General features: G+C 44.6%; 2 protein-coding genes across 3 annotated transcripts in view; one reads left to right on the top strand and one right to left on the bottom strand.

Annotated features, from left to right (window-relative positions):
* The window catches only part of atad2b (ATPase family AAA domain containing 2B), a 60,672-nt gene extending 48,568 nt beyond the window's left edge, over positions 1-12,104 (top strand). For both annotated transcript variants that reach the window (XM_072362353.1, XM_072362352.1), the window contains 2 exons: positions 1,108-1,236; positions 8,436-12,104. In XM_072362353.1, coding sequence (XP_072218454.1) covers positions 1,108-1,236; positions 8,436-8,477 — 171 coding nt within the window. In that variant the 3' untranslated portion in view covers positions 8,478-12,104. The remainder of the gene's footprint in view (positions 1-1,107; positions 1,237-8,435) is intronic.
* A 509-nt stretch (positions 12,105-12,613) lies between these two features.
* The window catches only part of LOC140267162 (kelch-like protein 29), a 210,836-nt gene continuing 208,627 nt past the window's right edge, over positions 12,614-14,822 (bottom strand). Inside the window, exon 15 of the mRNA XM_072362354.1 lies at positions 12,614-14,101. Coding sequence (XP_072218455.1) covers positions 13,918-14,101 — 184 coding nt within the window. The 3' untranslated portion in view covers positions 12,614-13,917. The remainder of the gene's footprint in view (positions 14,102-14,822) is intronic.

The following is a 14,822-nucleotide window of genomic DNA, read 5'->3' as shown; positions in this document are numbered from 1 at the left end:
ACATAGCTGTCCTGATGTCTTCACTCTAATTCCTTTTTCAGGCAGTTTGTCCTGATCGTTTGTTTTTGAAGACGCTCAATCCGTGCTGCTTGTTAACACGGGCGGCCAAGGAGAAAGGCAGCTCCTTCACCGTGGCGCGGGGGGGGGGGGAGGGGGGGTGTTGCATTAATAACGATGCCCACTGCCATGTAAAGCAGTCACTTGCTCCTTCGTTATATTTGCGTCGACATGCTCCGGCCAGCTCGGGCCCCGTTGCAGCGGCCAGTGCTGAAAAGTAAAGATGTTTCCAACAATCGTTGTTCGTCAGGCCAGATTTCTATTCATGAGTTGGGGTTAAGTTTCTCTTTATGTGGATTCTGATAGTAACTTTAATCAAGCCAACTGTCATTTTAGCAGAAATCAATGTCAGATGGTCTGCAGTGATTAATACATCGCTGACCTTTTGCTTCTGCAGTTTTTCTTCTGTTCACTGTAATTACCTCTCAGATGTGCACTGATGAAAGGCTCTGACAAACATCCACGTCTTATTAATCATGACATTACCTCCGTTTTGTGTTTAATACATGGTCACTGTCTCCCGTTGCGTCCCTCGCACAGGCGGCTGCTCGTAGTCGTTCAGGTGTCTCTGTTTGCCTTATGCCAGGGATGATAACATTAATTATTGTGTCTTTGCAGTCTTGGCCCATGCATTCTGATAAGCCCCGTGTTTGAATAGAGCCCCGTATACACACACTGACTTTGGCTTGGTTGAAATGTGAGAAACGGGTCAATTAAAGGGGCCTTAGACTGCTCAGTGTTTTAATTAAAGTAGCAGTGAAATGTAAACTTGGTTCTAATTATGATTAGCTTTAATTAGCTGTCAGTCTGATCTTAATTGCTTTTGAAAACAGCTGACCTCCAAATGCTGCACCTCCAAGCGCCGACCACAGCGTTTTCCCTGCGTGACGGGTCATTCAGCGTTGTACCTCTGTCTGTTTGCATCTGAATCACTTCTGTCGCTTTGTGCACACAGTAATTAATGTGCGGCGCGCACCTTCTGAGAAGTTTTCAGTGGCAGATAAACCTTTTGAGCGTGTTGTTTTTCATCCCATTTGTTTCCCCTCACAGGCTCTGCTGGAGATGGTGGTGAAGAAGAGCGAGGGCTACAGCGTGGAGCAGCTGGAGAGGCTGTACTCCCTCCTCAGCCAGTGCATCTACCAGCACCGCCGAGAGTACGACAAGACCCGGCTACTGGAGGTCAGAGAGACGCACACGCTGATCTGGCCTTCGTAAAGCGCCTTGAAATGTTTGTCAGCATAAGAACAGCACTGGAAATAGTTGGCAAAATTCATGGCATTTGTAAAATTAGATATAAATTCTACTATAATGATGCGGTTCTTTGCAAAACTCTTTAATCTCTCCTCGTTTTCACCATGTTTTGCTTCCAAGCCAGACTTTCTTTCGTGGTCTTTTAGCAATGGTTCTCCTGGTTTATTGGAGGTCTTTCAAAGTTTTGTCTTGTAACGGAATGTGTTTTCGAAAAAGCCACTTCACTCCGACCCATAAAGCGTCTAACTCAAGGGATGAACCTACACTAGATTGCCAAAAGTATCTGCTCATCTGCCTTTACACGCATATGAACTCATATGACATTCCATTCTTAATCCATAGGGTTTAATATGGCGTCGGCCCACCCTTTGCAGCTAGAGCAGCTTCAACTCTTCTGGGCAAGTTTTCCACAAGGTTTAGGAGTGTGTTTATGGGAATTTTTGGCCATTCTTCCAGAGGTGCATTTGTGAGATCAGACACAGATTTTGGATGAGAAGGCCTGGCTCATAGTCTCTGCTCTAATTCATCCCAAAGGTGTTCTATCGGGTTGAGGTCAGGACTCTGTGCAGGTCAGTTAATTTCATCCACACCAAACTCATTCGTCTGTGTGAGCACATGACGAGTGCACAGTCATGTTGGAACAGGAAGGAGCCGTCCTCAAACAGTTTCCCCAAAGTTGGAAGCATGAAATTGTTCAAAATCTCTTGGTATGCTGAAGCATTCAGAGTTACTCTCACTGGAACTAAGCCCAGCTCCTGAAAAACAACCCCACACCATAATCCCCCCTCCACCAAACTTTACCCTTGGCACAATGCAGTCGGACAAGTTCCGTTCTCCTGGCAACAGCCAAACCCAGACTCACCCATCAGATTGCCAGATGGAGAAGCGTGATTTGTCACTCCAGAGAACGTGTCTCCACTGCTCCAGAGTCCAGCGGCGGCGTGCTTTACACCACTGCAGCCGACGCTTTGCATTGCACTCTGTGATGTATGGCTTGGATGCAGCTGCTCAGCCGTGGAAAACCATTCCATGAAGCTCTCTACGTACTGTTCTTGAGCTAATCTGAAGGCAACATGAAGTTTGGAGAACTGCAGAAAGTTGGCGAACTCTGCGCACCTCAGCATCCGCTGACCCTGCTCTGTCATTTTTTACGTGGCTGACTTGCTGTCGTTCCCAATCACTTTCACTTTGTTATAACACCACTGACAGTTGACTGTGGAATATTTAGTACCACGCTGGAATTCACTGAGCTCCTGAGAGCGACCCATTCTTTCACAAATGTTTGTAGAAGCAGTATTTTGGCAATATAATGTATGTTGTTTTTACGCATAACAGACAACTTGGCAAAGAACCCATTTTAAATTGTATCTTCAGGCATTTTTATTTCAGCCTGTCACAAAGAAACATATTTTCTTTTCCCATTTTCGGTTAAAAAATATATTTTGACAGAGATGAAATAGCATTTTTGCACCAATGAAGTGATTCCCAATGAGCCATTAACTGAAAACTTGTCATATTTCGGCGCGGTGCGCGTCGTGTCTGTGAAATCATTTTGAGGAAACTGAACAAGTGGAGGGGAGAGAAAAAGAAATAAATGGCAGATCTAAAAAACTATCTTCAATGTGAACAGTATCTAAAAAAGATGCCATCAAGGGAAAAGAAATAAACGGACCTCAACATTATTGAGGCAGTGTGGGATCATCTGACAGAGAACAGAACAAAAAGGCAGCCGACATCCAAAGAAGAGCTTTGGGATGTCCTTCAGGAAGCCTGGAGAACTATTCCTGAAGACTCCTTAATGAAAATGACAAGAAAGCTCGTCTAAGAGGGTTCAGGCTGTGTTGAAGAAGACAAATGGTCATATCAAACTGACTTCTTAGACATGCGCGCGTTTCATTAATTCTCTCCTCCTATTTACAGTTCTCCTGGAATTTTTTAAAGAAATGAGGGGATGGCTCGAGATATTTCCACAGCACAGAATAAAACACCTTTCCATGGCCGTTCAAACTATTCAGAAAAGCAAGTTGGCGTGGGTTCTCTCATTGAAAATTAGAGACGTTGTTGAGCCTAAAAAGAGCAATAACGCCATTATGTTCTCATCTGCTTTTAGTTAAATAGAACTATTTGGTATTCAGTCTGCAGCCCACTCACTTTTAGATGGAAAAATATAGTCCACTTGTTTCCCTTGAATGCAATAAATCTGATAATCAAGAGCAGGACAGTGAACAGACCTTGAATAGAGCATTTTAGGTTACTTGCAAAGCTACTTTCTTGTCATTTTAGGCCAGACTCGGGTTTATAGAGGGTTAGACATCAAGAAAACTTTAACCTTGATGCCTCGATTTCACCTGGAAAAGACGTGTCAGCAGTTCAGCTCATTTATTGAGATGCAGCGGCCACGTGTGTTTTATTTTGTGTGGCAGATTAGAATTTTCTCCGGAGAGAGTAACTCGGTCTAAGTAGAACGTTTCACATTGCTATTTGATAGGTTGCGTTGGTTTTACCTTCCATGATATCCGAGAGGACTCGCCTCTCATTTGGGAGCGAAGATGCAGACATTTATACGCGAGTCATGCTGAAAGAAGACAGTGTTTGGCAGCCTCTGAGATCACCACAGAACCAGGATAGATATCCTCCGTGGAAGTGGAGCTGGGCAGTAATGGCACCCAATACAGTCTATATCAGGGAGGAAAGTGAGGATTTATATGTATCAGTGGCCTTTTTTTTCTTTTCTTTTTTTTTTTTTGCCCCAGGTGACCTAATGAGGACAGTGGGAACTCTAAATGAGGGCAAGCAAGTTAGTTTCAGCGTCTGGGATAGAGAAAAGCTCACAGTAAGTGAGACAGGAACCGGGATTTAAACGATTCATTAGAGCCCCACAAAGAATTCCCCATAAATTTGGCAGGTCAGATTCACTCGGGGTCCTAAAGACTGATTTTCTGTGCCAGACAACCCAAAGACGATCTTGGTAGCATCAAATAAATGTCGGATGAATATGTATGGCACAGGAATCTGCATACCCTACCTCCTGGTTCGGCAGCCCTACGGAAAAATAAACGTAAAAAACACACACCGTGAGTAAAGGGCACTTTTCTCTTGTGATTCCTAATCTATTTTGACAACATTCCATACAGAAATAACTGCTGTACGTTTTCCCAGAACCCCATCTGGTCATCTGCTGCTAATGTTGGCTTATCGGCACCGACAAGGGGCCAGGAATGGCAGTGTCCTCGCGCTGGAAGCCAGAGCTGGCTGTCAGCAAAGCGGCAAAGAGGGAGAGAAAGCGCGAACAGTCAGCCAGGTGGTGCCGCCTGTCGACAGGTCGGCCGGTGGAGGGGAGGAGAGGAGGGGAGGACGGGGGGGGGCACGTGTCTGGGTTCATTTCATGCTGCCAGCCTAAATTGGTGTTTGGAGAGCAGAAATGTCAGCTCATCTGACACATGTTTTGTTTGCCTGTGTTTCCAACAGGCGTGTTGACTCCACAGCAGGTCATCTCCTTGTAACTCCCCAGAGGATGCAGAAACATGCACACAGAGACGCACGTGCACGTGATATTTATTACAGCGCGAGCAGCCAGCTCCACTTAATGTTGCACTCTGTTGCAGTGCGTGGCGTTTGTGGCTAAATTGTAGAGCCGAGTGAAATGGAGCGTGTCCATACATTTGTCTCCCTTACACACCCCCCCCCTCCGTCTCGTCTCGTCTCAGCCTTCAGTGGAGCTGACCTTTTCGGAGTGAACTGCGCCCCGCTTTTAGTTAAAGCCAGAGGGAACGCATCAACTCTGTACACAGCAACATGCCAGCTCTGCTTTTATCTACAAAGTGCAGTTCCTGAAGCTGGTTTTATATTCTTCCCATGTATGAGACACCAATTAAAGACTTGGTAAGGGAACTGGACCTTTGACCTGAAACTGAACACACTTACCAATCAAGTTCTCTGAAGTTTATAATAGTTACTCATTTTTTCTCTGCGTGAAGATCGTGGCAAACAGGTTGTGTGTGTGTGGTCTCTTCCCCCCCCCAGCTTTTTCATTCAAATAACCTCAAGGTTGAGTCCCAAACTGCCTCTAAAACATGTTGCAGTTCTGTTGCCTTTTTCTCATTTACATGATTTCTGTAAATGACATGTACACGCAGGTTGTCATATAAAGAGGAGACTCCCCCCCCCCCCCCCCCCCCCCCCCCCCACACACACACACACACACACACACACACACACACACACACACATAAAAAGAGAAAACCCAATTCCTCAGTCTAGAAAACAGAACACAAAGCAGCTCTGGCTCTCAGCGTTCGATCTGTTGCCAGCGGCTCGTGGAAAAAAAAAACCCAACACAGATAATTATCTTTCAGCACTTTTTTTTCTTTCTTTTACTTAAAAGAAGGAAGAAGAAAACCAAACATTTACACTGTTCTCGTTTTCGTTGCTAACCCACGAGTCGCAGAACTGTAGAAAATTGATGCGGGAAATGATGGAAATCAGCCACTCAGGTGGCGGTAGATGAGGCGGCTTCGAACCAGACTGGCGCTCTGAAGTGGTTGATGACACCTGCATCACAAACGGATGACGTGTCCAGAGAGCCGAGGATGCCATGCTGTTTTCTAATATTCGATACTTAGTGCTGATGGCGCTGTTGGGGAAATGATATTGCTGTTGTGCAACAGTTGACCCATTTAGTTATGGGTGAATTAGACCTTGCCTTTAAAGGATGGACCCATGCCAGCGAGAGGGCATCTCAGGCCCAGCTTCATCAGAGACGGAGGGTACAGTCTCAGGAGGCGACATGTTGCGCATGACGAGGTCCAAAAGCTCCAGGCAGATTAATTTAAGATCAGGCATTCGCAGGCAGTGAAGAGCTTATTTGCAAATTGGTGTATGTGTTGGGTGTGAAAAATGGGAAGTGGACAGGTGTTAAGAGCACCGATGTGTCTAAAACCCGGGCTGTGCCTAATGAGCCCAGGCTCTCGGCAAATTTTCAAAGTGACTTTTGACTCAGTCGCACGTCGGCTTCGCTTTTCATAGCCGCGTTGCGTTTTACAGTTTCTGTGACCTGGTGTTGATTACTGTGGGGGTGCTAAGTGCTTAATTGGTGTTATAAATGCAGTTAGACAAGAAGCTGAATGGCCTGGGCTTTAGCATTAGCCCTGTGACCATGTTAAAATATGTTCAGAATAAAAAATGTTGAGTGCAGTGCTACATTTCGACGGTTAAATGAACAGATGGCCACTTTTACTTTAAGCCTGGAACAAGGCTGAGAAAGCAGACGCTTTCACACACACCACCTGAATACTTCTACCGTTTGTGCATTGCAGCCAGAACGAAACAAGAGAAAGATAAGAAGACCAATAAAAACTATCCGTCCAACGAGGGGACATTCTAAGCAGGTTCCTTTAGTCTGGGTTCACTTCAGCTTAAAATATATGTGTGTAGACTCGTTGTAGAAGTATACTGATGCACTGAGAAAACCTCTAGAAACCTCTAGACAATGAACGCACCATAGCTGCAGTGGAAAATGCCACAGTGTTCCCTCGATAGGTCCATCTAGTGCCGGAGCTTTAAATAACCATGCTTACCGGGGCGGCTGTAGCTCAGGTGGAAGCTCAGGCTGGAGCCCACCAATCGGAAAGGTCAGTGGTTGGACTCCGGCTTCCCCGGGCAAGAGACTGAACCCCACGTTGCTCACAGAAGCGTCCATCGGTGTGTGAATGAGTTACTAAGATGTGCTGTATGAGTGTGTGTGAATGGGTGAATGTGGCATGAAGCGCTTTGTGTGGTCAACTCTGTACAAGTACAGTCCATTGACCTGCTGACACTGGAGAAAAAAAGATGTAGTGTAAAATCTGCACTCTGTGTGACATTCTGCCACCGCTGAAATCATTGGACATATAAGCGTTGCTGAATTCACATCTCAGATGCGGTCTTTAAGTTACTTTAATGATGATTTTGTCAGGAGACACTTTGGTTATAAAATCCGGATTTTTTATTAGAGCAGAGCGACCGTCTGCTTTAAGCGATTGCGAGTTGACGCGTAGTCTTCATCGGCTGTTTTCTTTCTTTTTAAATCCTTTTTTTCTTGCTATCATCACAGGATCTGGCACATTTAACAAAAAAATATGTGAACGACGAGCGACTTTATTAGAAATCCGGCCGCATTAATCTATGCTTACGCTTCACTGTTTTTGCAAAAAGATGGAACTCTGGGTTGAAGAAGAAAGCTGCTCATACCACACATCGACTTTGGAGCTCATTAGAATTGTACAAACTCTGTAAAGTATCGTCACTATGACAACTGGTCCATTGTGCTAAAAAGGCTAAGGACTGCTGGCTTCGAGTAGTTTTTGGCATAAAGTTTGCTGTATGGTTTAGGATTAAGACTAATTATGAAGCTGCGCAGACACACGGGTAAGATTAAGCAAACCAGCCAATACTCGCATTTAAGAAGTCCGTTTACTGGTTGGGGAATGTTGTTTCTGGTTTATTTAAACTCCTCTGTCTTACGTGCACGTCTCATTTTGGATTGGTTGCAAATAAACTGGAGACACGGAGCCCTCGGAGAGCATTAGCCGAGGCCTTTGTGGTGTACGCTTGGTGTGTATAGCCCTGTCATTCTCCAATTTTGAAAGAATGGTGCGTGTAATACGAAATTTAAGCGTAAACGAACGTCCCTACCTGGAAAAGTTTCCCCTCTTCAGAAGTGCAAAATATCTCCTCTCTGAAAAGTTGATGGTTTTCAACTTTAGTTGGGTTTGCTATCATGTAGGGGCATCTGTCGCACCGATCAGCCATTCAGATGAGAGAACACACACAGTCTAACATCTTCAAGGCATTAATCATGCTCTATTGCAGCCTAACATCCATCTCTCTTCCTCTGGCTCTGCTCAGATTCAGTCAGTGTCAAGCTGCTGTTTTCATGCTGAGAAAAATCGCCCGTCTTACTCTAGCACAGCTTTGCTTCACTTTACATCATTTATCATGGTGAAAGCTGTTGTTTGCTGTGGGAAATTTCCAAGTAATATTGAAAGCATGGCGCGCAGATGCTTTGTACACACACCCAAGTTTGTTGTGTTGAATGAGATTAAGCGCCATGTGCTGATATGTGTTTGTGTCTCTTCTTTGTGGCACAGGAGATGGAGGAGAGGATCCAGCATTTTGAAACATTCCTGTGACATGGAGAGAATGAACCAATCAGGTAGATCCTGAACAACCTGGGACCACAAAGACAAACACACACACACACACAAACTGAGTGAGCGAGCGAGCGAGCTTCAGAGTCCAGCCCTCAACACAACACGACAGACAAAAAGAACAATAAGGAAAAAGAAAAAAAAAAAAGAAAGAAAAAATCAAGCGCCCTCTTGCTTGGAAAACGAGGACAGAGACATTCAATGGTGCTATCGTCTCAGGAACCTGGCCAGATCCAGACCCATTCTACACAACCAAACCCCTGGAGGTGTGTGAGGCGTGGAAAAGTGTGAGGCACACACACACACACACACACAACCCCCCCTCCCCAACGGCGACGGGCAACCCTGGTGCTACTCGGGTGCTATCCTAACCTTCATCCATGCTGCTCTTGGGAACACTTCTCAACTTAGGACAACTTGCAAATCCAACAGCTCGGGCGATGTCATGTCACAACCTGGCCGCTTCTCTCCACATCAGGCAGCTCACACACACACACACACTCTGCTACGCTCGTATTTCTGAACACACACACTTGAAATGCACACACTCACTCACTCAGACCCTCACCAGCAGAAGTGTGATTGCAGTGCCACCAGGAGAGGACAGATAGTGTACTGAATCATTGAACTACACTGTTGAGCCCTCTTGGCCCTCAAGTGGAACTCTTCACCATATAGGCCAGTTATCACCATGCTATTATGTGGCTAATTCTTTCTGCCATTTTAGCTACTTGACTGGTTTAATATCTGAGCCACCGACAAGGATACTCACCCACTGCAAAAGCTTACAAAGAAGTTTCAGTAGGACACGAAGTCGATAAGGTTAGCACAGCAGGACGAGAAGCAATTATGTCCTCTTTATATTATAGTAGTCATCAGTTAGCCCCTCGGTGTTTGAGTTGGTGGTGAAGAAGCGCAGCTTGTAGATCATCTAGAAAAACAGCCGCTCACACACACAACCTCTGGCGCTCAGATTCAGCAGCTTGTCAGGTTCGGAATAGTTAGTGGGAGCTGAACCCGCCACCCCGTCACTACATCTCCACTATGAATGTTTTCTCTCCCTGTCAAGCTGTGCCCGTCAGTTGATTTGTTTTTTTTAAACCTTTTTTCACCCACCAACACCCGTGGCTGAGGAACTGGAAGCAGTACAAACTGGAAGGCGACTGTAGTTTGCACTGCCTAGCGTGTGCCTTATTTAAAAGCTTCGAAAAGTGATGCATTCAGCAGGAAATTTGAATTACTACGACAACAATCAGGCTCCGTGTTGGGGTGGGTTCTAACCGCTTAGCTCATAGTCCTCTTAAAGCAGAAAAGAAAGTAATACGTTAACAGCATTAAACTATTTCAAACATATCGAGGGTTTACGTCTCAAGTTTGAACCTCAACCCAGAACTAAATAAAAACTAGCAAAACAGTCCGAGTAACTCACCTGGGGTGTCTGTGTCACTGTCTGGCCAGATATGTTTGCAGCACTTGAAATATTTTGTTACAATATCTAAACGTATTCATATCCTGTCAAACCCCGGGCCGGCTGGGGGGAGGTCGGCGTCCACCCGAGCCGAACAAGCGGGTGCGACGAGAGCTCGACAACACCAGCCTTCCCTCAGTTTTTCATATGCAAAAAAAAAAAACAAATCCTAAAGATGCAAGTGAAAAGATTCGTGGTGCCAAGCCTTCTCCCGCTCCCTCTAAGGTGCTGACGCGACGGTGCCTGGTCACCGGCTCAACTCTGAACACAGATGGTCATAATAATCCTATGTTATGTTGTGTATTTTATGATTATTTTTTACCTTTTTTTTTTTTGGAATGAAATTGCTTTGCTTGAATTGAAATTGCTTTTTGCTTGGGTGGTGAATCCATAATGAACAAGGCCATTCTAGGCAGTGCCCATCACTTTAAAGTGTATTACATGAGGTTTTTCCTTTGTTTGTATTCCCCTCCCCCTAAATTGAAATGTATGTTCAGACTTTGTAGATTCTACAGTTTTTATTCTGCTTTTCAACACCAGACAAGAGAAGCTCCATCTGTGGCCAACGCAGTAGAAGTTTTCCTTACTGTGGCATATCGAGGCATTTACCCGCTTTCGAAGGGTTTTAATGGTATTCTCATGCTTTCAAAGATGTTTTTTTTTTTTCTCTCAGAGCAGGTGCAGACTGGAGAAATGTCGATTCTTTCTCTCAAAAGCGCTCTCTCGCGTCCGACCCGCAAACCTCCGGGGGTTGCAGTTCTCCAGCCCCCGGCTCACCTCTGCCTTTTTCTCCAAATCTGGGTGGCAAAAAAAAACAAAAAACAAAAAAAAGCAAAAAGAGCGTAACTGATGCAAACTGGTAACGACAGCTTAGCACTTGGACTACTGCAGAGAGGAAAAACCATTGCTACCTCAGCTTAGTTTATTTTAATGCAGAAACTGTTTACTGGGTACAAAAACAGTATTTCCCCCCCCCCCCCCCCCGATAATACTGTTGCGACATGTACCATCACAGGTACCAGATCAGTGCAACCACAGCTGCTGCAGTAATCCAAGAGGTGTCCGTATCTCTGATTGTTATGTATGTTTGCATTTGAGCCAGATGATGATTGCTTACATTTTAAGGATATGACATGGACTGTATTTTGTGCTTTAGTTTCAGGTCGAACTGTACGCTCCAGGTCTTCTCCTCCGGCGTCCTCACGTTTAGAAACCCACGGCTTGTTTTCCCGTCTGCCTCTTCACACACTCGTCGCCTTCTTTGACCCTTTTCTCCCCCTCTGCAGAGTTTCATCTCACCATTCTGATTATTTATTATCGACAAGTGTTTTACACCTAATATTCAGTAAGTTGTCTTCGTACGTGCGTTCGTTCTTGCAAGTTGACTAAACCGGGAAGCGTCACGCGTCCCCCTTTTTTCTTCTTCTTCTTTTTTAAAAAAAAACAAAACAAAAGAAAAAACAGTTTTGTGTAGCGTTTGTGTAGCAGGTTTATCCGGCGCGTGCGGGGGAATTAAAGGGTTTACAGGTCTCTCAGGTTCAAACAAGCGTCAACATGCCCTTTTTCAGCTCCGTTTCTATTTATTTCGTCGTTCTGATGTTTTCTTGGTCGTTCGGTTACAGACTGTGATTTACTGGAAGCGACTAACATGAGGATATTTAAGGCTGTTTTCTTTGTAGTGAATCGGGGGGAGAGAGAAACCGGACCAGACATTTTTCACGTTGTTCACTTTGTCTCCAGTTTCTGCCAAAAGAGTTATTTTATAGGATTTCTAAACACATTTGGACATAAAATATGGGTAGTTAAATGTCATACATTGTGATCTTCTTTATTATAAATTGTAGCCAGTTTGGACTAACAACCAATTTTTGTCTGGTAGTTGAGACTACTTAGTCCAGTATGCAGAAGGAAAAGGTTTGTTCTATCCTTAATAACTTTGCCCCCCCCTTCTTTTTTTTTCTCCCCTCCTCCCACAGTTATGTTAGTCGAGACGTTTTGTAGCTTTGTCCATTCTGTTCACTTGTGTATTTAACACACCTGTTCGCAACGTTACTTTAGTGTAAGTTATATTTGAAATGAAACATTTACTGTATTTCTCAATAAACTGCTGTGATATACTTGAATAAAAGGTGCAAATTGTACATTTGAGCTGCTTGGTGTTTTTTCCTGGCTGTGAAAATTGGACGGAGGAGCCACGACGGCCCGAATCTCTATTTAATGTATTAATTAGCCCCGATTTCCTTGATTTTGGGCGATCGGCCGATGCTTGCATGTGAAATCGATCCACCAATCTTATCTAGCACCGCAAAAGGTCTGAAAATCAGCCACTGTCCCTTTTTCTCTGCCGTGGGAGAGGGCTGACTGACTGCCTCATGTGCAGTTAAAGCAAGTTTGTATTGTTTCATGGGTATTGTTCAATGTTTTTCAGTAAAATAAGACTGGGACATGTAAGGTCGGTTATTTAAAAAATAAAAAAAATATTGGAATCGCACCCCTTAGTTTTAATTTTATCAGCTGAAACCAAGTCGCTCTGTGCATATTAATGTGATATATTTAGACCTTTTCTTTTCCACAACTATTCAAGTCATGATTTCTAACTCTTAACTTAATTTGTCAGTAAAAAGGAAAAGAAAAACCAAACGACAACGTGTTCATGTTCTGGTATATGTATTAGGGTTCAATAATAACAACCGTTAATTTCTCCTTGTTCAGGTACAGATTTACAGACATTTTTAAATCCAGGCTATCAGCTTTTTTTTTGTTTTTTCTAAAAACATTTATACAGAATCACCTTCAGGTTTTTAAAATATACATATTTCCTTCCTGTATTTACAGAATACCAACCCTGACATTTTGTGGGTTGCCAAAAAGGAACACATTGTATAAAACAGAAAGAAAGGGTGGGGGGGAGCCGATGAAAGACGGAAACTATGGATCAACAGATAACATCTATGGTAACAGTCACAATGTGAATATTGTGCTTTTTTTTTTCCTCTTTTCTTTCCTCTCTCTCCCCCGGAGGAACTGTCCCAACTTGAATATCTGATCAGATGTCAGCAGAAAGAGGAATTCCCTCTCTCTACATGTGGTGTTTGTCCCAGAAAGCAAGAGTATGGATAAAGATAGAGGAGGGGGGGGAGGAGAAAGGCAACCAACCGTCCAGATGATATCTGTATCGGGCTGGAATTGCAGAAAAACAATTCTCTTTAAACCTTGCCTGTTTGGATTTTGAGGTTGTTAAAAGAACTGGGTCAGGCACAGTTCAAATATCTGGTTTGGAAATCACCTCATAAATCCACACAGCAAGAATCTGGCTTCCTGACACGGTGGAGAGAGAAGAAACTCGTCAAATTCCGCTGCTAAAGAGGAAAAACGGCCCCCCGTTTATTGTCCTCCGCGTTTCCCCTCGTCATGTAGATGTTGCAACTGAAAGACATTCAAACACCACAAAGAAACTTCCGCTAATCCATGTCTAAGGAGCCTAACACAAATGTAATTCACTCAAAAAGTGACAAAAACAAATGGGGGGGGGGCTTGCGATGGCTTTCACTGAGCAGAGGCATAGTATCAAAGAAACGGGGGGAGTGGAGAGATGGTGGAGCTCTGGAAAAGACTTCATTTTAAAAAAAAAAAAAAAGACCCAAGAAGCTTGTAAATTACTAAGAGGGTCCCCTGTGCCTGTTGGATGAGAGGATGAACTACTACCATGACACATACAGTACTGGAGGAGGTTAGGCATCGTCACCTGGCATGGCTGAGTAGTTGAACATGAGTACATTCTGCACAGGGCTTTATTTGAAGGATGAGCGGTGGGGGGGGGGCAACTGTGTGGATCGATGCTGCCGTCAAGTCCAGAGGTCACCGAGCGGGCGGCCCGGCTTTAAGCTGCCGTCGCGCATCGTCCCACAACCGGAGCGCAGCTGGTGTTTGGCGTCGACCCGGCCCGAGCCACCCTCAGCCACTTTGGATGTACTTCTTAATGACCACGCAGCCGTGCCTGAAGAGCGGGCAGGGCAGCGACTGCAGGAGCGTCCAAGTGTTGGTGCACGGGTCAAACGTCTCCATGTTGCCAAGGGCGGGACCTTCGCTGCTCACGATGCCTCCCGTGGCGTAGATCTTTCCGTCCAGGATGGCGGCGCTGCAAGGACAGGAAGATGGGGTTGAGGTTTTGCTCAGTGACACATTTTCCTGAAATATACACTTAAAATTTTGGGGATGAGTTGAGATTGGGGCGGGGAAACCAAAAACTTTTAATCTTTTTGATTCATAGTGCAGGACTGCAGAACTGCCTCCTGCTTATCTCCTGTGCGTGTGGAACACAGCAGCTGTTTTCTGTATGATATCAGTCTCACATCGTGGAGGAATTTCAGCCCATTGTTCTTTACCACACTGCTTCAGTTCACTGAAATTCTGTGGCGCGACCTTTGGAGAGCTGTGTGGAAACAAATGCTACAAGCTTAAGCTTCAGGTTGAGGTCGAGACTTTGAATCGCTGCTACACCTCGATTCTTTTCTTCAGACATTCTGTTGTAGGTTTGCTGCTGCTGTGTTTGGAGTATTCATCCTGATACGCGACCTTATTTCAGCCATATTTTATCTGCCGGAGAGCCCAAAAATCCAAATCATTACACCTCCACCACCATGCCTGATAGTTGGTATGAGGTGTTTAGAGTCTGACACATCTGGCTGCCTCTTACCCTCTTCATTCCTATGGCAACGGTTAGGATGCACTCGCACGCTGCTTAAATTAATGAATTAATTAATTCATGACAATATGTAATACATCATGCGTTTTTCTTCACCTGAGGTTGTTTTCACCATTAACGACTTGTTAGTGTTGGATACTTTTGGTGGCGGATT

The sequence above is a fragment of the Leuresthes tenuis genome, unplaced genomic scaffold (genome assembly GCF_036924035.1).
Source record: "Leuresthes tenuis unplaced genomic scaffold, fLeuTen1.0.hap1 SCAF_13, whole genome shotgun sequence".
Lineage (NCBI taxonomy): Eukaryota > Metazoa > Chordata > Actinopteri > Atheriniformes > Atherinopsidae > Leuresthes > Leuresthes tenuis.
The sequence above is the reverse complement of the archived record's forward strand: the minus strand, read 5'-3'. Positions and strand labels throughout refer to the sequence as shown.